Source organism: Kwoniella bestiolae, chromosome 2 (genome assembly GCF_000512585.2).
Source record: "Kwoniella bestiolae CBS 10118 chromosome 2, complete sequence".
Lineage (NCBI taxonomy): Eukaryota > Fungi > Basidiomycota > Tremellomycetes > Tremellales > Cryptococcaceae > Kwoniella > Kwoniella bestiolae.
The window spans coordinates 482,849-509,258 of record NC_089242.1 but is presented as its reverse complement, the minus strand read 5'-3'; the positions used below and the strand labels follow the sequence as shown (position 1 = coordinate 509,258).

The 26,410-nt window shown below is 47.2% G+C and overlaps 7 protein-coding genes across 7 annotated transcripts; 3 read left to right on the top strand and 4 right to left on the bottom strand.

Annotated features, from left to right (window-relative positions):
* Positions 1–839: 839 nt before the first annotated feature.
* On the bottom strand, positions 840–8,587 carry I302_103325 (uncharacterized protein; the record flags this gene model as incomplete). The annotated part of the gene is made up of 6 exons (XM_019188698.1): positions 840–978; positions 1,103–6,345; positions 6,423–6,461; positions 6,526–6,876; positions 6,927–7,759; positions 7,840–8,587. The coding sequence occupies 6 exons, from the start codon at positions 8,585–8,587 to the stop codon at positions 840–842; spliced, it is 7,353 nt and encodes a 2,450-aa protein (XP_019048260.1).
* A 974-nt stretch (positions 8,588–9,561) lies between these two features.
* I302_103324 (uncharacterized protein) lies at positions 9,562–11,727 on the bottom strand (the record flags this gene model as incomplete). Its single annotated transcript, XM_019188697.1, has 4 exons — positions 9,562–9,678; positions 10,057–10,381; positions 10,528–11,203; positions 11,292–11,727. The coding sequence occupies 4 exons, from the start codon at positions 11,725–11,727 to the stop codon at positions 9,562–9,564; spliced, it is 1,554 nt and encodes a 517-aa protein (XP_019048259.1).
* A 398-nt stretch (positions 11,728–12,125) lies between these two features.
* I302_103323 (3-isopropylmalate dehydrogenase) lies at positions 12,126–14,007 on the top strand (the record flags this gene model as incomplete). Its single annotated transcript, XM_065869649.1, has 7 exons — positions 12,126–12,139; positions 12,205–12,239; positions 12,363–12,536; positions 12,679–12,882; positions 13,093–13,417; positions 13,505–13,612; positions 13,746–14,007. The coding sequence occupies 7 exons, from the start codon at positions 12,126–12,128 to the stop codon at positions 14,005–14,007; spliced, it is 1,122 nt and encodes a 373-aa protein (XP_065725721.1).
* Positions 14,008–14,468: 461 nt separating this feature from the next.
* I302_103322 (uncharacterized protein) lies at positions 14,469–16,758 on the top strand (the record flags this gene model as incomplete). The annotated part of the gene is made up of 14 exons (XM_019188695.1): positions 14,469–14,585; positions 14,645–14,728; positions 14,812–14,917; positions 15,022–15,062; positions 15,127–15,169; positions 15,296–15,455; positions 15,552–15,696; positions 15,792–15,846; positions 15,911–16,001; positions 16,087–16,190; positions 16,257–16,339; positions 16,396–16,467; positions 16,533–16,554; positions 16,619–16,758. 14 exons carry the CDS (start codon positions 14,469–14,471, stop codon positions 16,756–16,758), a joined length of 1,263 nt encoding a protein of 420 aa, XP_019048257.1.
* Positions 16,759–17,493: 735 nt separating this feature from the next.
* Positions 17,494–18,595, top strand: I302_103321 (uncharacterized protein; the record flags this gene model as incomplete). Its single annotated transcript, XM_019188694.1, has 5 exons — positions 17,494–17,499; positions 17,563–17,927; positions 18,100–18,197; positions 18,273–18,383; positions 18,474–18,595. 5 exons carry the CDS (start codon positions 17,494–17,496, stop codon positions 18,593–18,595), a joined length of 702 nt encoding a protein of 233 aa, XP_019048256.1.
* Positions 18,596–19,297: 702 nt separating this feature from the next.
* Positions 19,298–20,764, bottom strand: I302_103320 (uncharacterized protein; the record flags this gene model as incomplete). The annotated part of the gene is made up of 2 exons (XM_019188693.1): positions 19,298–19,686; positions 19,762–20,764. The coding sequence occupies 2 exons, from the start codon at positions 20,762–20,764 to the stop codon at positions 19,298–19,300; spliced, it is 1,392 nt and encodes a 463-aa protein (XP_019048255.1).
* A 3,328-nt stretch (positions 20,765–24,092) lies between these two features.
* I302_103319 (uncharacterized protein) lies at positions 24,093–26,116 on the bottom strand (the record flags this gene model as incomplete). The annotated part of the gene is made up of 5 exons (XM_019188692.1): positions 24,093–24,797; positions 24,959–25,279; positions 25,418–25,620; positions 25,691–25,882; positions 25,999–26,116. The coding sequence occupies 5 exons, from the start codon at positions 26,114–26,116 to the stop codon at positions 24,093–24,095; spliced, it is 1,539 nt and encodes a 512-aa protein (XP_019048254.1).
* Positions 26,117–26,410: the final 294 nt, after the last annotated feature.

The window sequence follows — 26,410 nt, the reverse complement described above, 5'->3', positions numbered from 1 at the left end:
TTGTATCATAACGTATAGATCCATGTACATCCAAAGTATCGTTGTATTAAAATCATTCATGTATTTTGTGACTATCAACAATCTGACATCAATTCATACGAGACACATCGGTCAACTAAATACAGATACTAAATACAGATGTAGTAGATGTAGACGAGTTATACTACTCATATACCTTAATAGACCTCATAAAGGTACAAGTCCCAAATCTCGTCTCTTCTCCTCTCTTATCATTTAAGAAAGAAGGGAGAAGGATCATCTATCAGAGACAGAAGATATATCGTTATTCGCCTTTATCACGATACTCTCATCCGAAGATTGAGTAAAGTATAGAAAAGAAGGTATCCAAACATCCATTGGGTTTTTTCAATGAGGTGAAAAATGGGATGATTGAGTACCTTTTAGGCGTGGTAAGGGGAAAATAATGATAACTCAAATGGAGTGGGAAATATGATGTATGAAATGTAGAAGATTAGTCAGAGTCACCTATCAGCAGGATCGATATAATTCGACGCAGGAGAGAAGTTGGTGGGGGTATGATACATTTCTGGTATTACAATAAACCACAAAATCGTAAAATCGTAAATCATAAATCGTGAGATCATTTCAAGCGGCACCACAGACAAGTCATTCAAGACCCAGAGAATGAGACGCAAGATTGTAGAACAGCAAATCCCAAGAAAAGGCAAAACAAGTGAAAAGTCCAAGATCGTGGACAAAGCAGAATAAGGAAAAGTCCAAAATAACGACATCACCGACCAGCGAAACAATCATCACCAGCACCAGCACGAGCACCAAATCACCACCAAGCATCCTTACCCAGCACCAGCACCAAACACCTACAAACCAGGCGAAGAAGTATCCTCAGGGAAAGCCGAGACCGTAGGCATAAGTCCAAGGATATGATCGAACGACGAAAGCCACCCATCCTTATCGATATACCACCTATCGTCTCCTCCTCTCCACGGCGCAGGGCATCTATCACAGCCCACTCCCAAATCAGCATCACCCCTCGTCTATCGCAAAACAAAACAAAACAAAACAAAACGAAACAAAACAAAACAAGGCAAAACAAGGCAAAAGCCTGAGCTAACCAACTCACAAATCGGGAACGGCAATCTCACTCTTCAGCAGCGCATCGGGGAAATCCTTATCCTCACATGGGAATATCGAGGAGTCGAACAGCGGGATCTCCGAGATACGCTTGAACTCTACCAGACCATTAAGCGTGGCGATACTGGCCATGGTCGAGAGGGCCGTATAATCCATAACCTCGCTCGTGGGCTGGGTCGGCATCCCATACGATGGATCATACCCCAGTTGGCCGATGGCGTCCACAGGAGCTTGCTGAGCAGCGGCGATCGCCCTTCGCATTCGAGCTGGTAGTCTAGCTACGGTCCTTGCCTGAGGATGATCCACCTGATCTTGCGCAGATTGAGTGATAGCAGGTGGAGTTGGAGTTGAAAGATCGGTCCGTCCTTTCATATCCTCCTCTTTGGCCTTTTCACTCTCCCTCTTAGCTGCCATGAACGAAGTCTTCGATTCCCATGTATCACCCTTGCTTGTGTTCTCGACGCTGGTTTGTCGGATAGTCTCCGTCGATCTATCGGAGCTGGTAGGGAAAGTAAGGAGAGTAGACTTCGAAGGACCAACGATGGATCTGAATGCTGGACCGGATGACGAGGTAGGTGGAAGTGCGAGTCGGTTCGATGTGGGAGGAGGCACAGTCGATTTGGCGGAGCAAGCATGATACGACCGTTGTTTAGGGAAGGTAACGAAATTAGGAGGAGGCATGGAAGTTCTATCCTTGTTTTCGTTTTTCAATCCACCCAAATCAATCTCTTCATCAATCTCTCCCATCTGATCAGGCGTAAGGACAGGTGACATCAATTGAATACTTCGACTGGCCGGTGGAGCAGTTCGTGAAACAGGTTTCTTGAGTGAGGGAGTACTGTTAATGAAAGCCAATACCCGCTGTTTACCTGATCTAGCATTTGGTATGAAGTCACTTTCCCCTTCTTTTGGTGGAGGTGTATAGGGAGGACTTGGCGGAGGAGTCAAGATAGGAGGAGGTGGGTTCGCAGCTTGAGTTTGAGCGGGGGCTGGCCATGAAGGTGGAAGAGTATAGTCGGAAACGGGAGAAGAGGTTGTAGCAGATGAAGTAGGGAAGGGTTCGAACACTTGATTGTCAGCAGGATCTTGCAATCGACCGTGATGTGTGGGGTCCACAAGATCCTGGTAATTCGACAACCCAGGGGACGGTACGAAGACCTGACCTTGAGAAGGCTCTTGCCATTGACTTTGATGGAGGGGGTCCGCAAGGTCCTGATCAGGCCAAGTGAACCAAGAAGGTAAAGGTCCACTCGTCAACATATCCACTAACCGTTCGTCGTACGTCGGGTTATCGGTTGAACCGTGAGCAGGCTCGACCGCTTTCCCTTTACCCTTCTCTTCCCATGTCAATCTTCTCTCATTCCCACTTCCACCGACAAGTTCTTCTACAGCTTTCGAGTCGTTATCCATCTCTTCCTTCTCCTCGGCGATACTGGCTAGTAATTGTAGACCCATATTCTCTCCACCAGCATGAGCAGAAGATCTCAACGGCTTGATGACTTGCGGTTGTATGACCGATTCAACCATTTCTTCAAACGTTGAGTTCGAGTCGGAAACTTGTAAAGGTGGTACATCCGGTCGAGCGAAAGGCATACTGGGGTCGACGGCTGATGCTGAAGCTGGGTCGATTGGTGATGTCGAAGTAACAGCTTGAGATACATCCAACTCAGCATGAGCATCAGGCAGTGGTGCCAATGACTCACTCTGAGGTACTTCGACCAATACAGCTTGAGGCGTAGCAAGAGGATCGGTCCATTTGAAAGTTGGATCCGGAAGCACCGGCTGTTCAACTGGTACCCCTGGCGCGGTCACCTGCGACAAAGTCGATTCTTCTACTGGTGGTGATGGTATATTGACCTGAGAATCGACGGTGGCGTATGGTGGTGCAGGTGCAGGAGTGAGCAGCGGAATTGGCGCAGGGTCCGATATGGTAAGCGACGAGATACCTTGTCTGGCATATTCCGTCTCTCGGACCATTTGATTGGTTATCGCAGGTGAGCTTGAGGGAGGATCGGGGATCTCGACTTCTTCAAATTCATCTTCATCCTCTTTGTCAGGATCGTAAGAGGCAGGTTGTCGGAAGTGAAGATGAGGAGGAGGGGCAATATCGTATTGCATAGGTACCGCGTTGATGCTCTGTGTGACAGGAATAGGAATGTCGTGAATGAAGGAAGAAGTGGGTTGTTGAGGATAGAAGGATGGTTGAGCAGGTGAATCCATGACGATATCCTCGTGCATCTCCGTGTCCTCCATGTATCTTGCTGGTTCGGGGATTGGTTGACCACTGATTCTAGCAAGGAAGGAAGAAGCTATACTAGGCATGTACATCTGTTGAGCGAATGTACCGAACCGGGTTGGAATGGTCGTGGTAGGATAAGGCTCTGCACTGGTCATTTCGATCTCTTCGCAGACGGATGATGCGGCGAGTGATGCATGTTGAGCGAATCTCGAAGTGATAGGATGAAATCGATTGATGTTGCCAGTCAAAGGTGGATGAGATGGTGTATATACTGGGAGTGAGTTGTCAGAGTATGCAGGTGGAGCTTCATCGACCTCATCAACTTCCATATCCACCTCTGTGTCCGTATGAGCAGGTGCATTGGCGGTCCTGTTAAAGATGGAAAGCAGCTGAGGTGGTCGAGGTTGAGGTCGGACGAGATCAAGGAGTGATAACCGGGATGAAGGGTTAAGGGCATGACCGGGATGAGCTTGAGGAGTTGGGGCCAATATCGGTAGGGTCGATGGTTGAGTTGGAATGTCAGTACCAGTGGTGACGATATCCATACTGTCATCTTCTTTTCCCTCTTCTAAGGCTTCCTCGCCACGTCGATCCTCCTTCATACTGTTATCGACCACCTTAACTTCCTCAGTACTTCCAATAACCTCTTGATCTTCCTTGACACTCTGTTCCATACCTTCAACGTCCTTACCACGCTCACCACCATCTTCCCCCACTTCACCCTCCTTCAGAGCCATGTCCAACTGCTTCTCCAGTTCGCCACCATCATTCTTCTTCACCACCTTGATGGGACTGACCTTGTTCAACGTACGAGCAGCATGTGCAGCCCATAATCCTCCCAATCTACCGGTCAATGGTCCACCACGAGGTCTGTCCTTGGTACGAGCCAGTCTTGACGAAGATGAAGTGGCTCGGTCAATAGCTCGACTAAGTGCACTTTTCGGATCCAGCTGAATGGGCGGAACTGGTCGAGTGAGCACATCGAATGTCGCCTTGGGAACATTGGGGAAGGGAGTATCGGTGGATGGCACGGACAATCCAGCAGGAGAGGTTTTGGCTGTTGATGTAACCGATGGGATGGGAGCGGCTGGACCGGGAGACGAAGATGATTGGGTGATCAAAGGAAATGAGAAGGTGAATTCTAAACGAGGATCATCCTTAGCCACGGCAGTAGGTGCCTTGGCACTTTGAGGAAGCGGTGTGACCGTTTCTTGAGAGATATTAGGGGGAGATGAGGATATTGTCGGTTCGTCGGTAGGTGTAGAGGCATCACTAATTTCTGTGATATCTTGCTGCTCAACAATAGAAGGAGCGTCAGATGCGATACTAGTATCCTCCCCTTCAAATCCATCATCATCGGCAACTACTTCTTCTTTCTCCTGAGATATTGATGACATAGAACCATCCACAGACACATCTTTCTCCACTTCTTCTCCAGCACCACCCTGATCTTCCTTATCCGAACTTGTATTACTGGTAGATACCAGAGTTACAGGAGCTACGTCAACCCCTTCTCGTGAGATAGGAGGGACGACAGTTGCTTCTACCGTATAGTCGGTATCATGACTAATTTCATCAGATACCGATTCTTCAGGAGCTTCATCAACCTCTTCAATTGAAATAAGAGGGACGACAATTGCTTCTACTGTAACCAGGGTACTAGAACTAGCATGACCCAACACCGATTCTTCAGGAGCCACATCCTCCTCATTTGAGTTAAGAGAGACAATCGAGGCTTCAACTGTCGAGTTGGTATCAGGATTAACCCCAGCAACTACCGATCCTTCAGGAGCTTCATCGACCTCTTTTGAGATAAGAGGGACTACTATTGCTTCTACTGTAGTATCCAGTCCACTAGTCGGAACAGGTACCTTTTCTTCAGGAGCTTCATCTACCTCCGCTCGCGAGATTGGAGGGACTACTAACGCTTCTACTGGAGGTATAGGTACGGTACTGGAGTTGTCTCGAGGAGATGGCGAGGAGCTTGTATGTGTGCTCAACTCAGCGCTCGACTCGTGGACAACACGGGACTCCGAAGGGACTTCAAGTGGGGTTGCTGGAGTGGAAGGAAGATTATCCGAGATCGTTGTTGGTGGAGGCAATGCCAAAGGTGATGTGGTCGAAGAGGTTATGGTGATGGGAGTTGGTGGAGCAGAAGTTGCGAATGACCTGGCTCGCCTGATGGGTTGGAGAGATGACCGAACTCGAGATGTCGATCTCGCTCGTGGAGGACCGTTGTTCCTACGAGGAGTCGCGAGGTTTGAGGTAGCCAAAGAAGGACTGACCAAGGCATATTCAGAAGCGATTATACTTCCTATATCACCTTGGAAAGGCGATCCGAGAGCGATTGTCGGTGTAGGAGGTTGTGATCTCGCTCGTTTCGAGGAAGGACCGGCTTGAGCATTTCCACCGAAAACATCGCTAGACGACTGAGTCCTTCTTAATCCATTGGCATTACCGCCCGTGCTACTTGATTGCTGAGCTTCAAGCGCATCACCATCATTCATCTCCTGAAGAGCTCTCATGAAATCCCCCATCTCACCATACTTCTCCTGCGCTTCTTTCTCCTTTTTCGCCTCGATGAGTTTGGTGAACTTGAGTCCGAATTTGGTTCTCAACAGCTTGAGACAAACCACCGCTTTGGTTGAACTTCGTCTTCTCGCTTCAGGCATCGCCCGGACTTGCTCATATGTCGCATGCACACCCACGGAGTCTCGCATGTTTGAATCCCTAGGCCAAGGTTTGGCATCTTCCGGATTGAAAGCTCGTTTGGCATTGGGAGACTCAGAGGCGAGAGGTGAGATAGACAGAGGAGGATCTTGAGGTTCAGGTTGTTTATGAGGAGGGTGTCTGAGTGTGATGATTTCAGGTGAGATGGGGTTGGCGTCCAACTCCTGCTTGATGGCATGGGCAAGTTGTTGTCTACGAGCATGAAGGAAGTTCGCCTTGGGACTTGGATCGGTCGGTTGGAGGAATGGCAATTGAGTTGTCAACTAAGAATGAAACCAACCATCGTCAGAAGCGTCCATCATCAGGTTTGATCGACTTTCAGAAATGAATTTCTACTTACTCGTCTCAATTTGTTGAGCCACGCAATCTTGGCGACCTCCTATCAACGTTGGCGTCAGCAATTCTCCGGATGGGTAATTTATGAAGAAAAGAAAAGGACATACATTGCCTCTAGGAGGCATGTTTCCAAGCCGCGATTCTGGATCCCCTTCTACTAGTGTGGCAGGACCATCATGGAACATCGCAGTGGTAGGTGAACGGGTGAAACCATCCAGCGAGGCGTCCATGAACCCAGTTAAAGTGTTTCTCCTGACCATCCGAGGCAAGCCTACCTTGGGTCTTGATCGAGTAGGTGAAGGAACTGGGGTATCGTCAGCTGGATCAGGGGCTCCATCAAGTACAAGAGGTGCTGGACGATTCTTTCGTCGTCGGGGCACTTCCGTGGAAGGTGATTCGACTCCTGATCGAGTTGGGAAGGGCGAAGGAGATGCTTCTCTGGTGAGAGAGGGGACAAGCTATCAATAATGGTCAGCAAAGCTCCTGTCAGATAAGGTCGTGCACCCACCTGCAATGCCTCGCCCAGGACTGCGGAAGAAGATTGAGGTGGAGTGACGAGTACTTCCTCCTCAGCTTCATTCGGAGTATGACTCAGTTCAGGAGTATCATCTCTATCCCTAGGAGGCGTGATAGGTGCAACTTTCACTTCTTCGTCAGGTAATCTAGAGATGACCAGGAATCTATCTTCTGTCACCTTTCGCTTCTTTCTCAATCCATCTTCATGGTCTTCAGGAGGACTAGGTGAAGATCGTTGAGTATACTTGCGCTTATCAGGCGTCGAGTGTTCAAACGGATTCGTGATGAAACCGGTTCTTGGTGTCCAGAATGAAGAGGTAGGTTCATACGAGGTGCTTCGGATCCCTACTTCCTTGATTGTGCTTCTTCGTTTCAAACCATCATCGGGACCTTCGTCTATAACATCCATCTCATGAACGAGTCGCTTGCCAAGTACTCTATCTGCTGGTCTGCAGAAGGTGAAGGCGAATGACGGTGGAGCACGTTTCTTCAAGCTTGGTTCAGATGATGCGATGCGACCAAGAACCTCGGATGAAGGTCGACTCGAGGCTGTGGTCGATAAAGACAGAGCGTTCCCATGAGGATAGAGTAAATGCGAGTTCGGTACCGAAGATGGAATAGGCGCATTGTTATCATTGAGTACAGAAGGTAAAGGAGGATGGGGACTTGTGAACCGTTTCCTTCCTAAGAGATTTTCAGGGTACAGACGTTCCAAGAGCATATCAGATATTTGAACGACCTGATCACCTGTGGTCCTTCGTTTGGATCGGTATGCCCATGATCTCTTTATTGAGAGTGGCCATCCTTTCACACCTTGACGTAACCCTAGACAAGCATCTTATCAGCTATATATCCCCTTTCATCAAGTATATAACTCATGATTCCTTTGGGGGGATACCACTCACTGTAATATTCATTCGCGGACTTTCGCTTGTATGGACAAAACCTTTCGATTCTCCTATCACACGCCCTCGATACCTTTGCAGTCCTATTACGTCGAAAGGAACCTTCGAATTCGCATTTCATCATTCGCCTGCGTTTGGAGGTCGTCTTATCAACATTATCCTCCATTTGCTTTTCCATCCCCCTGTAAAATGGGAAGAACTGGTCGGATACGGACATCTGGCGGTAAAAGGGATGATGGATATTGAAGATTGGCATGGCAAAGAAAGAACCGGACGGTTCGTTGGATCGATAGAAGGGGGTCCATGATAAGGGTTGCTCGGACTGATCCGTGAGGAACGGGATGAGAGTGAGGTTGAGGTTGTTAGGTATTTGCGAAGGCAAGATAGCTGCAGCCGGTTGGGTGTTCGCCACTACAGGTGGATTTGGTTCGTCGGTGTTGAGTGGTGTAGGTGTAGGTGTGGAACTACAATAACCGTTGAAGAAGAGTTCGACATCAACTTGATATCCTTCTACTTCTTCATCACTGTCGTCGTCTGGATGGGTAGAGTACTGATGTCCTTGATCTTGATGTTCAGAAACAGGGGGAGTATCGTCCTCTTGTTCTTGTTGCTCCGATTTGAAGGTGGGGAAGCAGAATTCACCAAAGTGAATGGAAGAGAATTCGATAGAGAAGAAGAGAGTGAGGAAGTATGGGATGATGAAGAGGGATAAGAAGTATGAGAGGTAGAGTAATGCGAAGGTGAGCATGATGATATGATTATGATATGAGGGGGATAATAATGATATTGATTGCGTTGGTTTGGGTTGGTAGTAGCTAGCTAGTTATCAAGTTAATCAGATAGTCGAAAATACTTTTTAGCTTGTATCCTATATTCTGATGGTCGATAAGAAAGACAAAAGACAGAAAAGAAAATACAGAAAGAGGAATTTGATGGTGATTTATATATGAGAGAGTAAGTCTGTTATCATCGAAATGATCCTTGAATCCACAGCTCAAGCCTCGCATTTACCATGACCCCATGACACAGTTCTCCTTGTCCTCGTTTCCACACATGGGTTCAAGTAGAAGAACAGATCGATCTCTCTTCTTTCGCTCGAGTTGTAGTTGATATGATGAAACTTACCCCCAGGAGAAGAAGCAAAGGATGTTTGTCGGGAAGTATGATGCTATTGATGGAGTAGGGGATGAAGTCAAGAAGTAAGGAAAAGGGTGAGTAAGATTTCCAAAGGATGAGGATGGGGCGCAAACTGATCTTCAAAGTTTAATATGTCAAGGGGACAGGGATGTAAGAGAGACAAGTGTTGTTGATGAGTATTATGCAGTGGTATATCTGTTTCGGACAACCACTTCCCAAAAACAAGGTTGAGATAGGAATGGATGTCGTACATGCATTATATGCATGAGATAGTGGTATGTATGTATACGACGTAGCTGAGAAGACAAAAAGCATCAATGTCAACCTTAATCTCAAGCTCTGCTTCTGTAAAATCAAAAATCAGAATAGATGATAGTGGCAAGTGACCTGTATATGTCGTGTGTATCTGATCGGTCATACCGGCGGTTATTCCAGTCCTGAATCACAGCCAAGGCAAGGCACACGGACACAAACAGACATATAGACACAACAAACTCACAGATCAATGCAAAAAAATGAAAAGAGGGTCATCCTTTGGATATAAGAGTATTGCACAGCATAACCCATAGAGCATACGCTACATGCTTATCTTTTCCTCCTAGCTTGATTGGGATTCTTCCTACCGTGTCCTATCGATGGCATGTTGGACGCATGAGATCGACCTTTACCTGATGTACCGACACTGATGATCTCGGGTAACCACTGAAAAGTATGAACAGTCACCAGTCAGCTTGCACACTATGCACAATGACATACGAACACCTCGGTCAAGTGCGAAACAATGACGACAGTCGAGTCAAGGCTACTAGTACCTCGCATTGACAGTCAAGCGACAGCAAACCTCCTTTGGTTGTCACACGGAGATGAGCGAGAAAGAATCGCATGGAGTAGGGTTGAAAGGAAGATAACATAGCGTAGAAAGAACAGATCTAGTAAAGGGAAATGAATCAAAAAGCAATGACAGTGACAGTGACTGGCCGAGGGCGAGAATGGATCTCAGTGTAGATTCGAAAGGAGGGGATTAAAAGAAGACAAAGCTCTAGCAAATGAACCGTGGCATTGCGAAGCGAGCAAACTCACATCAGGATCATTCCAACCCTCCAACACACCCTTCGCTTTCCTCCTATCTTCCTTCTGCTTCTGTATATTCTGATACTTCAACGCATCATTCCATTCTCTCTGATCTTCTCTCAATATCAGTCCGCTCCCACCTTTCTGTTGTCCCTTGGCTTTACCCATCTTGGCATCTGGTATGGTATATTTGGTACCTCTCAGATGATATTGGAAGTTCTTCTTCAGGTGGATACTTTGTTTGCCAGTTCTGGAATCTATCGAGACGGTCGTTCGGAGGAGGGTGGCGTTTCCGCAGGAGGGGCAAAACTTCTTGGAAGAGTCTTTACATATCCTATGCGCGACCATGTATGTATGATTAGCTCTTCTCACAAGATGGTTTTGAGAAAAGATAAGGAAGGAGTATATCATACTCCTATCCTCGATGCCATGAGACTTTCTATTTATATTCTGGTATTGAAAAAGGGAATATCCACTCACTTGAAACAAGCATGACACCTCAGCACAAAACTCTTAACACTACTTATCCGTTTCCCACCCTCCCCCACTAACCCTAACCCCAATCCCAACAGTATATTCTGAACAGCGAAATCCCCAGTCATAGCAGCTACACTCGGTGGTTTGGCGCCTGATCCACTAGGGGTGATCAGTCCCAGATCTCTTGATCGGTGGGTAGTGAGGTTGGAAGGGTTGATCCATTCTCCTCCGTCTGATTCGTCATCTATTTCTTGGGCGGTATCTTCGGTCGAGGGTTGAGGGGTATCTTGCGTGGGTACTGGTGCAGGTATGGTTGAGAAAGTAGATTCGGTAGGAAGTTCCGTCGAAGAAGGTTGCTCTTGTTGTTGAGAGTCAAGCAAGACCTGTTCAATAGATTGCGTGATTTCTTCGACTTCTTCTTCCTCTTGCTGAGCATTCTCAGCCTCTTCCCCATGAACATTTTCGTCCTGACCCTCCTCATTTTCTGTATGCTGCACTTCCTCCTCCTGCTTCTCATCTACCTGCACAGGCGATCTCTTCGTTATCTTCTGTCCAGGTTCCGTCCTAATCCCTTCAATCCCATTAACTTTCACCTCATACTGCCAAGTCAGCGCAGCGACCGAAAGATCCGTAGTGGAGAGTACAGCGAAATCTCCCGTCTTCTTAGCGAAAGCAGTGACTGGGTAATTACAAAATGAGGTCAGCTCAGATCGTACACCCTGTCAGATGTGCACGGTTCGATCCATGAGACTAAAGAGACAACCCACCAGCAGCCATAGCCTCACTCGAGGGATGTTCAACAGTCACCTCTACACCAGTCAATCCAAGCCTCTCCCAATGTTCTCTGGCCTTTGGATCTCGTAGTTCCGCCAAGACCATAGGGGTCGTATGGAATGATCCGGCGAGGTGTCGAAGAGGAGTGAGGGAGAGTAAGGGTCCGGCATCTAAGATGAGGTGTTGGATTGTCGTACTCTTCGAGCTGGAAGCGATGGGCTGGCGCTCTTGAGGCTGTGGTTGCGATGCAGACGCAGGCGCAGGCGACGAAGCTGAGGCTGAAGGCGATTCATCTTGTTCGTTTTCGTTGGATGAAGAAGAAGTAGCGGCCGGAGTGGGAGTGGGAGTGGACTTGGAAGAAGAAGCGATGGAAATGACGTTGGGGGTGTTGGACGTTGGTTTGGCTATTGAGCTGTATGAAAGTACCATTCTGTCTTATGCTATGTATCTAGGTATCAATGATGGTTCTGCCGAGATTGTTATAGCAGTGCTGAGATATCTTCACTTGACCTCGTTCGCATCTCCATCTCAATCTCAAAATCTTATCTTTCACTGATCATAAATCAAAGGGATATGCGGCTATGTCCACCTCTGCTACGATCTGCTGCTACAATCTGATTATTGCAATGCGAATTTATCCCATTTTATCCCAAATATATGAATCAGTATCTTCGGCCGGCTCACCCGAGTCGATCATTGCGATTATTGGCCGAAAGTCAGAGTGCGTGAACGAATAGCTCGACCACTGACTGACTTTTCGAAAGACATCGATAGGTTGATTGAATCATACTTGTTTAACAACAATCAAAAGACAATTATATCCAACAATGTCAGACAGAACGTAAGCTTACAACCCTAACGAGCATCTGAGGAGATGAGCTATGAGCTGACCTATATCCGGTGTAGCTTCAAAATCGCTGTTCTCCCAGGAGATGGTATCGGTGCGTGCAGAATGCTATACAACCCTTGACTATCTCTACCTTGCGGGCCGTGTCCCCCTTGAGCTGGAACTCAAGCTGTAGCGTAGTGAGATCTTGCTGACCTATCGTTATTCGTGAATGCAGGCCCAGAAGTAGTCGACCAAGCTCTCAAAGTCCTCTCTACCATCTCCGAACACTCCAACCTCTCCCTCGACTTGAAGAAGTACGATTTCGGTGGGGCGGGTATCGATAATCATGGGGTACCTTTACCTGACGTTACGCTCAATGCTTGTAAAGAGGCTGATGCGGTTTTGATGGGCGAGTGGATGTCTCATAATCAACACATCCTCAACTCAATATCTGTCATGAGCGTGTACATGTTCATTCACGTCCTGATCCTGCGGTCCACTCTGTGTGTCACATCTCCAGCTAAACATATCTAATGTTCTCATTCCTATAGGCTCAGTAGGAGGCCCAAAATGGGGTGTAGGTCCCGTCCGACCCGAACAAGGTATCCTCAAACTACGAAAGGAGTTGGGTCTTTACGCCAATATTCGACCCGCTTCGTTCGCTTCTGAGAATTTGCTCAAGAGGAGTCCGTTGAAAGAAGAGGTCGCTAGGGGGACTGATATTATTGTGTTGAGGGAGTTGATCGGTGGTATCTGTGAGTGTGTCTAGTCTACTCCAAACAGACAAAAACCGAAGAAGAAGAAGAAGAGGAATCTGTCGACATGCATGTGGCTTTGTCTGTTGGCGTGGACATTGGGCATTCGTCATTCACTAAAGGGGAAATCATTTGAGTGTCATATGGAAGGAACAGATAAGATGTTCCATATGAAGTGAGAATACTAATCGTTCCTCTTTACCCACACAGACTTCGGCGACAGACAAGAGACCGACTCAAACGGCGTAGCATGGGACCAATGTATCTACTCCATCCCCGAAGTCGAGCGAATCACCCGTGTCGCCGCTCAGATCGCCCTCGCTGCCGACCCTCCTCTCCCCATCACTTCAATTGACAAGGCCAACGTCCTGGCCACATCCAGATTATGGAGAAAAACCGTCTCGGAGCTCATGGCGAAGGAATACCCTCAGCTGAAATTGGAGCATCAATTGGTAGATTCCGCGGCTATGATCATGGTTGCTAATCCTAGGAAATTGAATGGTGTGCTCTTGACGGAAAATATGTTTGGTGATATGTAAGCTTCACTTCGGTCTAGATTTTACCCTACCGTCTGGTATCAGAGGTATGGTATATAAGGCTGACATGTTGGTTTGGGATACAGCCTCTCTGACGAATCATCCGTCATCCCCGGTTCGCTCGGTCTCTTACCTTCTGCTTCTCTCGCTGGTGCTCCTGATCCCAAATCCACCACTATGGGTCTGTACGAACCGTGAGTGCAATCTCCCCAGTTTCTCCATAAACTCGCTTCGTCGCATAGAACCTATCCCATATCCTCTACTCAACGTCATTCCCACATTTTTACCACATACTGATGTTGGCAACCCTTCCCTTCACCCCCACAGAATCCACGGCTCCGCCCCCGACATCGCCGGCCAAGGAATTGCCAACCCAATCGGAACGATCCTCTCAGCAGCTATGATGCTCCGATACTCCCTCGGTAAAGGCACTGAAGCCGCCCTGATCGAAAAGGCCGTTCAGAGAGTGTTGGACTCGAAAGATGTTGGTGGATTTGATTTCAGGACTAAAGATCTGGGTGGGGATGCCAGGACTGAGGAGGTGGGAGATAAAGTTGTTGAGGCATTGAAGGAGCTTTTGAAGCAATAGGCGGTGGTCTCGCTTGATTGAGGTGAGAGGCATTGATGGGTCTCGGGGAGAGAAGAGTAATAGTGGTAAAAAGCCTTTATATGTAGATATGGCATAAAAGACAGAATCAGAGTATGCATCACAGCCGTGCTCTTGAAGGACAAGTAGTCATCTGGGAGGTATTCTAACTCCACTACCTGCTTTCTCTGTACGAAGATGTCGATACGAGCAGATGAGATGATGGAAATGGAGATGAAAGCTAGAAATCATTCACGTGTGAGCGGTAAATGGGATTAACCGGAGTGACCACATGACTGTCAGTCATCTTGGGATTGAACAACATCGCCTCTGTCTTATGTCTCATCGTTAATGGTTGATCCTTCATATATAAGCAATATATATATATATACATACATACATACATACATTGGACAGCTATCAGATCGAATACCCAACAATCTAGACCCATTCGATCAACCAAGATGATACGAATACGGACAATCGCCGCCCGATCATTCCGCGTCTCTCATCGTATATCCCATAGGTTCTACTCGTCATACAATGTAGCCGTTGCTGGTTTAACAGAATCACAAGAGGAGGTTAGCTGCATTCCTTCATTCGGATCGATGTATCGTTCAGCTAACAGACACAATCATAGTTCAGGAACGTAGTGCACGATTTCGCTCAGAAGGAGATTGCGCCCAGGGCAGAAGAGATAGATAAGACTAATCACTTGCCGGAGGTAGGTATAGGATCCTCCTATCCCACCATACCACATCACGAGCTGTCATGCACTACAAACACTCATGCTTATATGGGCTATAGGACATCTTCCCTAAGCTCGGTGAAATGGGATTACTGGGAGTCACTGTCTCCGAGAAATGGGGTGGGTTGGGGTTGGGGTATCTGGAACATACTATAGCTATGGAGGGTGAGTCGCCTTTGTCTGTGCTCATAACGACATGATCGTGGTGCTACACTGAAGGAAGAGTCAAGCTTGCTGATTTCTGTGTCAAATTACATTCGGATCGATAGAATTCAGTAGAGCTTCGGCTAGTATTGCTTTGAGTTACGGTGTGAGTTTCTTTCATAGCCCTACGCAACAGAGTATGGATTACTGAGATTTATCATATGCGATAGGCACATTCCAATCTCATGGTGAATCAACTGAACCGGTGGGGAAGTGAGTTATCTTTTTCTCCGTACTTCCTCTCTCATATCGAATAACAATATTGCTTGTACAACTTTCTTGTGCTGAGGTAATATCAATCCCACTACCTGCTGATGATATCCCTCTACAATCACACAGCCGACGAGCAAAAAACGAAATATCTCCCCAAACTCCTCACAGGCGAGCATATCGGTTCATTAGCAATGTCAGAGCCCAACGCCGGATCGGACGTGGTTTCCATGAGGACCAAGGCGGAGCTGAAAGATGGGAAATGGATATTGAATGGATCGAAGTGCTGGTGCGTTACTGTGCCGTTCAATTCGAACACAACCAATCCTGCCCTCATCTCAATAGTTTTGAGTAACCTCAACTGAGTTGGGCAGTATATCCATAGGATAACCAACGCACCTGTTTCGTCGACCTTTCTCATCTACGCAAAATCCGATACCTCCGTTGCGCCAAGTAAAGGGATGACTGCGTTTCTGGTGGAAAGGGGTTATAAAGGGTTTGAAGTGGGTGAGAAGTTGGATAAATTCGGAGTGAGCGTTTTTTCCACCAAACTGAGCCCAGCCGCGGAGCTTAACAACTCGGGGAGGGATTATTAACGATTTGGGTTCATACTCCAACCCGATAGATGAGGGGATCGCCTACTGCTGAGTTGTTTTTTGATAATGTTGAGATACCTGAAGGTGAGTCTTGGCTGCTCCCCACGCAAGATGGACATGCAGCTAAGATCTTGGACTTCAATATTAGAGAACGTTTTGGGTCAAGTGGGGAAGGGAGCTTCGGTGTTGATGTCTGGATTGGATCTCGAGAGGCTGGTGTTGAGCGGTGGACCACTGGGGTGAGTGACTCCTTTTTCTGATCACTCCGATCCCCCTTTCCGATAGAGGATTGCATGAGAAAGAGCCAGCTGATATGATAAATAGGATTATGCAGGCTGCCTTAGACCTGACATTGGAATATACACATGAGCGACAGCAATTCGGCAAGAAAATCGGAACGTTCCAATTGATGCAGGGGAAATTGGCAGGTGAGTTGATCGAGGCATCGTGTCGAGTACAATCCTTCAACTGACGCTTGTATATCTGTAATATAGATATGTATACCAAGCTGAGCGCTTCTCGAGCGTACGTATATGCCGTGGCTAGGGCTTGTGATGCTGGCAAGGTTTCTAGGCAGGTGGGTGATGATGTAATTAGTAGGATGTAGGGATCAGCTGACTAATCGGTTCACAGGACTGCGCTGGTGCGATCCTGTATTCTTCTGATAGAGCTGTAGAAGTAGCTATGGAAGCTCAGCAGTGCCTGGTAAGTTTTATTGTGTGTCACAAGCTGTACGAAAGGACGATGAGAGCTGATAAACTTGTGATTAGGGCGGTAATGGTTATATCAATGGTAGGTGGCAATAAAGATTTGTACCATTCCTTATTAGCTGGCAGAGTTGACTTTATTATACCAGATTACCCTGCCGGTCGATTACTTCGTGATTCCAGATTATACACGGTCGGAGCGGGTACCCAGGAGATCAGGAGGATGTTGATTGGTAGAGGGTTCAATGAGGTATACGAAGAAGCCGAAGGGAGAGGTATCGCTCAGTAAGGGTTAGTAGCATGTGACTTGGTAAGATGATATTCGGAGCCGTGAAATGACAACAGAGCACGTCGTTGGTGGAGGTGGTTGAGCATTCGGAATAGCAATTTATGTTGTAAGATATGGCGATGAACTTTACCATGTATAGTAGTAGTTTCATGCATCAATCAAGTCAAAGATGAATCATCCGACCACTTCGTATTCAATATTCGGATTCGGAGCAAGACAAAGCACGAAATCGATGATGATTGCTTTCAAAGTCGAATCGAATCAGATTATTCGGATTGCGGATCAACCAGGTTGAAGATCTGTTATTTTCGAGTATATGTACTGGCATGTGTAGTTCATCCCCTCGTATGATGGATGCGAGATCTTCCGAGATGTAATTTCTGCTTATGCATAGGCTGGCCGCTGGAATCTACTCACTATATGGTGAATAGGCGAGATTGGCTGAATCATACATCCGATTCGTGCGTATGACGGAATAGTGAGAGGTGAGAGCCCCACGTTCACGGCTGTCGGACGTCATTTCTTTATATTTGGTTTTTATCATATTTGGTTTTCAACCATCGACGTTTACTCGTACAGTAAATATCTTTCATCTGCTTTGTCAACAACGCTCTACTAGGATCTTATCGATTGTATATATACATTGAATTAGCGATCAGCTTCATCCTCAGGCTTACATTACAACAACATCACCCCTTCAACCACCACATCTATAATAACAATCATCGATCCATCATGAAGGTAAGCTATTCTCCACAGCTCCACTCAACCAGATCACCAATCTGATCCCACCCACCTGCTCAGCTAGCAACAGCAGAAGACATCCGAGCGTACAACGACGCCACCATCAACGGTGGTGTCCGAGGCCTATTCTACGGTATCGGTCTTTCCCTCCCTACATACTACATCCTCAATTCGCGAGTCCCAGCGTACCGGAACCTCCCTTCGCCCGCCAAGGCGTTCGGGTTCGTGATGCTCATCGTACCATGTATATCCATCACTGCTGAAAAATCCGGAGAAGCGTTTACGAGATCGCAATATGGGGGAGTGGCTAAGAGGGAGATGGACAGGGAGGCGCTGATCGAGCATGAGAGATGGGAGGGGTTGAGCTCGGTGCAGAAGTTGGGTGATTGGGCGGGGAGACATAAGTATGGGCTTGTGGGGGCTAGGTGAGTGATCTTTACTTGATTTTGGGTGTGTCGGGGGTTGGGGTTGGGCAGATTGGAGTCGGAGCTGGATTGGGCCATCGTTCATTTCGTATTGCAATCACGCCCCCTCACCGTCCGAACCGCGCTGCAGAAATATAGCTGACGTAGCTTTTTTTGTTCCCCCGTAACACAGTTGGGTCGGTTCCCTGGGTGTAGCATGGGCACTGGTAAATAGGAACAAACACCAGACGACCTCCCAGAAAGTCGTGCAGGCTCGTATGTGGGCTCAAGGTGGGTTCGGAATTAGCTCTTGTTGCTATTGTCTGTTAAACATTTGAAACTGATCACTATGTCACTTGTTTACAGGTCTCACCGTAGGTCTATTGATGGCTTCGGCGCTCTTGACGGGCTTCGATTCCTCCAAAACTGAAGATCCAAGAGTACCGAACGAGGATCATACATGGAGAGCTATCCTTGGTGAGTCTGCCCCGCTTTTGTCCCATCTATCCGTATATCTTGATTCTACGATCAACGATTGACACTGTGACATTCGATTTTGCCTCGCAGAATCCGACCCACACTTGAACGAGGAGGAGAGACAGAGATTACATGAGATCAAGAAAGCCGTGGTGGATAGGAAGGAGCAGTTGGTAAAGGAGACGCCCGTTTCGACCAGCAAGAAGGATTAAAGAGGTATGGGTGTCGTATCATACCACCAATGATTTTGGTAGTGTCTTATCAGCTTGGATAGTATATTATACATGCAGGATCCGTCCATCCTTTCGATCATACTTCTTGATGTATTACGTTCAGCATCATACCAAAGCATACAAAAGCATTGAATCTTCATCTCTCACCGATGGCATGATAATCCATATCGTCCTACTCGACTTGACAACCTAATTTCGACCAAGTCTAATTGCAAACAGCACTGTAAGGTTCCTGATGCAGATGTAGCTCTGGTGAACGAGCAGGCCACATGAACATATATATATACATGAACAAATATATGTATATATACCACTTTCCAACCTATCTTACAATCACCTTCAAAATCCGTGTATGAACAAATGTACGAGAACGAAGACTAACGAAGATCAGATCAGATGTGAATGAAAATCAGAATTCAAAGGTGAAAACATAATTGAAATGTATGTAGATTGAACATGTAGATGGATGAATCGCTCAAGTAATTTCACCAATGAGCGCGAGAGAAAAGAATGGAAGGCCTATACGGTTCTTGTGGAGAGAACCGAAAATGAGCATAACCATCCAAAATTTCAAAATTGAAAGATAAAAGCGAAGGACAACACACGTCAAGACCAATTCCTCTGCCTTCCCGTAGCCTCTTAATGCGTTAATCTGACAGCTGGCAGGATTCGCCAAACAAACTACTGAGTGGTGGTCTGCGGTACATCAGCCTTAATCTGATTCAACTGATCGGGCTGAGCTTGCTGTTGCTGTTGCTGCTGTTGTACAGGCTGTACCTGTTGTGGCTGCTGCTGCTGCACTTGTTGAACCTGCTGCGGTTGTTGTTGTTGGACCTGTTGGGGCTGTTGTTGGCCATTGTTTGCATTAGCAGTTACGGGAGTAGTCGTAGCGGGGGTGGTCGCAAAGTTATTCTGGGTTGGTGGGTATGTACCAGCGAGATTGTAAGTGGGGTACGAGTGGGTGTAGGCTCCTGTACCTCCTCGGGCAATGTCCACTTCTCTTCGGAGGTGGTCAATCTCTCGGACCATCTGCTCGTGACCTGTCTTCAATTGACGGATGTGGTCGATTGCTGAATTTCAGACACCCATCGTCAATATTCACCACCTATAGCGAATTCATCTAGTTGTCTTGAAAGCTGACTCACCCTTACTCAATATCTCCCATTTGGAAGCTTTCATCCCTCTGTCACTTGGCAATTCATCCCTCAACTCGTCGAACAGCTCTTTCATCTCCTTCCTCCTCTTCCTTTCCGCCAACTTATGGCTGACCCTCAACTCGGGGGATCGAGAGAACGGTTGTTCCTTCTTCATCGATTGCGAGCCGTCGTCATCCTGTTGAGGAACAGACAAGAGTGCAGCAGCATCTTCGGCGGAAAGAGTCGGGGTGGAGACAGCAGCTAGGGCAGCTTGAGTGTTGACTTCTCCAGGTACACCGTCCTTCGAAGGTGAAGCAGTGGCAGAAGCTAGTGTCTCGGCGTCGGGAAATCGGATCTCCGGTGCGGTGTTGAGAGATGGATCAAGCAAGTTTTGGGGTTGCTGTTGGCCATTCGAGTTGGGCGCTACGCTAGATCGCATCGATGATAAGGTAGGATCAAGAGGAACGCTATTAGTGTTTTGTTGGGCAGCGGAGTTGTCGGTGCCTTGTTGAGGGGTACCGTTCGTGTTGTTATTTTGATTCTGGTTGGGTTGTTGGTAGATCTGATATTGGACTGGGAAGACAGTTATTGGGTCTTGATGATGGGGGAAACTTGGGAGATCGTAAGAGGATTTATACCATGGGAATGGTTCTTCACCTTTTATCGATACCAATCTATCAGGTCCACTGAAGGTGCTGTCTTCCTCTTTCAAGGCTAGATGCTCGATAATGGATAATCGTCTTTTGCTATTTGGTGATCCCTCTACAGCGGTAAACTGGGGAGTCATCAAAAATGATGATGTAGAGTTGGGAGTGCTGGGTGAGAGTAAAACTTCATCACCATCCCTTTCCTTTCGTTTTCTAGACAATTCTATATCGATCGAAAGTGAGTGGGGACTGCTCGACAGAGGTGGTAATGATCTTCTCTCTTCGTTTGGTGAGATACTTTGAGATCGATGTCGGGCATTCCCGTCAGAATCGATGATTGGCTTTTCGTCTTTACTTGAAGTCATGGCGTATCTTGCTAGATCACTTGCTCGAGAGGTGGGTGAGACGATCCGGGTGGTATAGGCCGAGGAAGAAGTCGAAGAGTTGTTGGGCCGGAGACCGGTCGAGAAGTGAGGAGGATTCCTTGGAATTGAGGAAGTGTGGGGGTGACGATTGTTTAGATTGACGTGTCCCTGTTTACTATGATGTGATTTGGGATATAAGAGGGGTGGAAGAACGTGTGAGGTTTGTTCGTTGGGTGATGGCTTTTGGAAAGTTAGTGTTGGGAGTGGTAGCTGGGAATGTGGTGAGGAGGTGGTGTTGTGTCTGGATCTGGAATGAGAAGATATATGAAAAGGAAATCTGATCAGCACACTGCCATCGTTGAATTCATCGCTTAAACTGAATCTGGTCTAGACATGTTCTCTCATGCAATGAATGCACTGATAGGGGGATTCGGATTGGGGGTAGACTTTACTCGTATCATGAGGATGATGGTGAGGTACAGATTGATGGTGAGAGGACGTGTTTGCATCGTGTGAACCACGCGAGGAAAAGGGTCAACCACACGGTAATCTACCACAGTATATCTCATCTCTTTCAAACAGTGATGTGTATGTGTTATGATTATGATGGGCAAAGGCATGTCCGCTGGACATTCTTTCCTTTTCAGATTTCAGGTAGGAAGACACTCACCTATGTTGTGACGATGATCCTTGGTGATGATGATGATACGAGTAGTGAAGATGATGATCTTGAGGGGATGGGTGGGGATGGTGATTACTGTAATGGTGGTTGTTATGTTTTGTATGGTGATGTGGGTGATACATGCTCGAACTGAGAAGGGGGGATTGGATTGGGAAGAGTGTCAGCATGATTTCCACGCGTTCATCCTCTGCTCCCACGCTACCTCGCTTGCAACACCCAAAGGAACTACAAGGTTGCAATTGCCAATTTGCCTCTTTTGGCGCGTCAATCATTCCCTTAGATCCTAATTCCGGAACGCCGAATCACACAAATCCAACGTGGCGACCATGTTCCTGCAGGCGACTGACTATCTTCTGCTGCGTGAAGTGATGTGAAGCCATGCTGGGATACCTTCATAGCACCCAGATGTAATACGGTGGTATGGTAGATGAAGCAAACAACTCATGCTCATGATGATGATGCAGAAATCACTCACGTATGGTGGGGAGCAATTGGCTGAGCCATCTCGAAGTGATGTATGCGTAGTGGTAAGAACTGGATTGCAGAGTAGAGGTAAGAAGTGGTAAGCGAGCAGAACGCGTGTTGGAACATTGACATTGAGGAGACTCATTGAGCCACTTACAGTCTACTGTCTAGAGTCGAGCTGGAAGATCGTGTAGCGGCGGTGTTGCTTCGGAACTCAGGCTCGTACGAGGTTGGTGATATATGATTATCGTCCAGAGAATATGGTTGCTCTCGTTTAAAGATATGAGGATCCAGCTGCTCAACACTAGATATAACGATGCATGTGTCCTCCATCCTTGTGATCCTTATCATACCGATCTCTATCGTCCACACCACCCAAAGAAGCAACCCTCATGTATGGCTCTCGAGCAGAGCCACAAGAATAACAGAACACGGGCTCTGGTGACGTGAGCCAAAACTTAATTTACATTCCAAGCCAAACCACATAGATCTCTGCGAAGGATCCTAAGATACTTTACCAACCACGTTAATCCGGGACTTACGAGAGCGTGGGTTGGTCCTCCCCCGGTGTGGAAGAACGTGCAAGGCGAACGTGAACCAATTTCTTATCCACGGGCATCGCCCATATAAGGTAAACGGCCAGTGGACATATTCAAGATTGGAGATTGGAAACTATGATCGACGCCACGCTGTTGCCCTCCCTTCCGATGAGGGGAATCTTAATTTACGTTGTTTGCTCTGGAGCGTCGAGCGGTGCTGCTCAGAATCACGGGGTAAGTATCCTTAAAGGGTGGATCAGAGTTAATTAAAAAAGAACAGAAAACATGAAACATAAAGTTTGTTCTTCTGCGTGGCATGCCGTACATATGCCATACCAGGTGTTCAGATTACCGATGGGAAGGTTTGCTGGAAAGGTAAGGTACCGAGTACCGAGTTAACCCAAAGTATGAGGTCCGGCGCCGGTCATTCGCGGTCGACATCTGAGGAGTAATATTGCCAAAGATGTATGTACAGTAAAGTTAGCACGCTTGCGTGCTTACAGACTGAACAAAGTACGAATGATCCTCCTCCAGCGAAGCGGCCAGCAGACTGTCCAGCGAGATGCTATCCCACCCAGCCGAAGGGATCCGACCTTCCACGAGGTTCAGGCGGAGCTGGACCATATACAACAAATCAACGTGGCCGCTCAGATTTAATTAATCTCGTTCTCGCAATTGCAACAGCCAGCCAAGATCTGTAATCTGCGGGAATCGGTGAGCTGTTAATGACTAATCGGTGATTTTCCTTTCCTGTACCCAAGTATGGAGGGAGTTGGAGACAATCTGACTGTTACTCGCATGCAAACCCCCCGGTGCTTACTATCGTGCAAATGGGGTTGTCGATCCCACTCATCAGGACACGGCAAGCATGGTTCCTACCCTATTCGCCAGAATCAAATCAGTCTCCTCCTTTGGATATTTCGAAGCAGTGCGCACTCCCACCGAAATAAGCATGTAGGAAAAACAAATACTAAATATATTCATGTATGATGTGTCTATCTCCGCAAAGTATTACGATATCAAGGTCAAGGTAAAGGTCGAGACAAAGGATTCCAGTGCAATCACCGGAACGGCTTGTCACGAAGATACAGTACCGAATAACCTTACTGTACATCGTACATCTCGATATGTATATCAGTTGGGATTGACCTGGTCGTAGTTATGCCTCTCGATTGATAAGCCTCCTTCTCCAGGATTGGGGATGGGGATGGGAATGGGAATGGGAATGGGAATGGGAACTGTACCTTGTCTCGTACCTGATCGTCGAGTTGTCTCACACCATAACGTTTTTGCGCTTTTGATACGGCGCTGTCGGCAATGCCTGTGGGACGTGGGTAGTACTGAATCTACCATTGCATGGTCGTACAGTAAGAGCCAAGAGGCTAGACCTCGCTTAGTTATCAGCAGTATAGCAGACCGTCAGTATGGCCATTCACTGGTACAAACAAGACGAACCAGTTCCCAGCGGGATGACAATGTGTATACAGAGTAACAAGTATTGACCGTCACTGCTCCATGTCAGAATGCATACCCTTGGACTTCTTGGCCTCTCAAACTTTCCAATGAATACAACACAATACAACACATCAAACCTGCCTTGCGATTTCCGTACCGTCTAAAACGTCTGTTTCAGTCCCACTCATCAGGCCAATCTTCTCTTCCTCAACTCATGTACTATACCCTCTATCAGCCGAACCTCATCTTTCCCCCACCTACCCTCAACTTTCGACATATACCTCCCCCTCGCACCACCACCTTTGATCCTACTTCCCAATCCCTTCTTAATCTGCTCATTGATGTCTTTAGCCAACCCATCATTCGACGAATGCACTAATAATAGAGATTGGTTGTTGTCTTTCACACCAGACAAAAGTATGATCAATGGCTCCTCCCCCTCCGTCTGAGTGATGTAGCTTGTCGAAACTACACCTAGGAACTCGAAATCGTGTGTCGATGGATTATCCCTATTTATGTAGATGACCCCTTTATTCTCTTCCTTTCCACCTTCAGCTAAGGCATTTTCAATCAGGCTTTTCGATATCTCGGTTTTCAGGTTCTTTACTGCCTCAAAGGAATCTTTACGGTTCTTCTCCAAAACTTCCAAACGATCTACCACGTCTGCCCTACCTGCTCCGATAATTTTGGCGACGCTGCTTAACTGTCTAGAGGCATTTTGTAGATACCTCACAGCTCTGGGTCCAGCGACGAAGTACAGTTTGGTAGCTGATGAGGAAGATGTGGTGGGCGGGATGATGTGCATGAGTTGGATCAGGGAAAGGGAGGGTACTTGGGTACCACAGCATGCATTTCGATCGGTACGCTCGATGTTGATGTGCCGAATCACGCCCTGAGGTGTCAGAGATGTCAGTCTTCGAGCGTCGAATGAGCTTTCGCCGGGTGCCGCTATCTCTCCCATTCGCTGGACGTAGCGGGTGGAGATTTCATGACATCCTGATCCCATCCCAGGTATACAGGTTCACAATGATGTAGGATTGAAAAATCACTCACCCCATCATAATCCTCTGGAATCCCTTTGCCAACCTTGACTCTCTCCTCAACTTCTCCCTCTACCACCTGTCCATCTACATCTGAACTGCCATCACCATCTTCACCTTGTATGCTCACATCCACCCACACCCTGTTTCCCTCAACTATCAAATCATTACACCTACGTTCCACCTCCTCAGCTTCAGCGGCAGTCAGACTTCTAGGTAATTCGACATAAGGCGCCTCGAGCGATGGATGAGCGTGCATCGACCAACTGAGGGTAGGGAGGTTCATTGTGTCCAATACGGCTGAGAGGAGGTGCTGGGAAGTATGTATCGTCATCTGCGTTTGAATTGACCGCCCATCATCAGTAATCTACCTTCCCAATGACCAGTAATCCAATCCGCCCTCTTATGCTCTGCCGGAAGAAAATGTACAGTATATCGAGACGACATGCTAGTGAGAGCTCAATGAACTTACATGGTCCATTCTCCTATCCCAATCTACGACCAATTCAACCTCATCGCCCTCTTTCAGATCCACCTCTGTCCCAGGCGGTATCCTGACTAGATGAACGCTATCCAATTTCCTCCTTAGACAACTTTCAATAACGAAACTCTGTTTCACCCCACCAATGGGATCAAGTACGTTCATACGTCCCGTATCTGATGGTTGCCCCCCACCTTTTCACAACACCAAAAAACATTAGCATGTCCCCGATCACCATCCTCCTTTGACCGAGTCTTGACTCACCCTCAGGGAAGATGACAGTGTCCAGTAACTCGACCTCATACAACTTTCCTTTATCTTCCATCTTCCCTTCTTTAGGTATCTCGTCACCTCCTTTCTTCTTATTACCTTTCCCCTTCGGTGGTGGAGCAGTCTTGATACTTGCCTCTTTGACAGCGTGGACTCTAGTCTTCAACGACCGTAATAACGGATCACCTGATAACAGAGCTGTCAGCCAATGTCTACCCAATGTCAAATGACAATTGCCTTCGTGTCGAGACGGTGGCCAACCTCATAGCAAGGGAAGAGGATGATATGCTATCCAAACTCACGCTGACAAGCCAATAACCCTACTATCCTCTTATCCCCCACATTGGCAGGATCGAACTTGAACCTCGTATAGTCCGAGGGAGTGGCCGTTCGAGGGAGTGGATCGAGATCGTATGCCATGATAACTCAGTTTGTCAGGTTTGAGAGTCGAATTGATAATCGAACAATACAAGCACAGCTCAGTGGATTGTTAGTGAAGAGAAGAAGAGAGAAGAGAGAAGAGGAAAACAAAGGGTTTATTGGGACTTGAGATAGAGTGAGATCCTAGCAGATCGAGATACGAGATAAAGTGGGCATGTTTCAATCGGCTTTGTCCGATATCCATTGTCCAATGTCCAATGTCACAATTCTCATTTGAATCCTTTCTTCTGCGCGAGCACCATGCTTCTCCTTACAATAACATTAAAATACAGC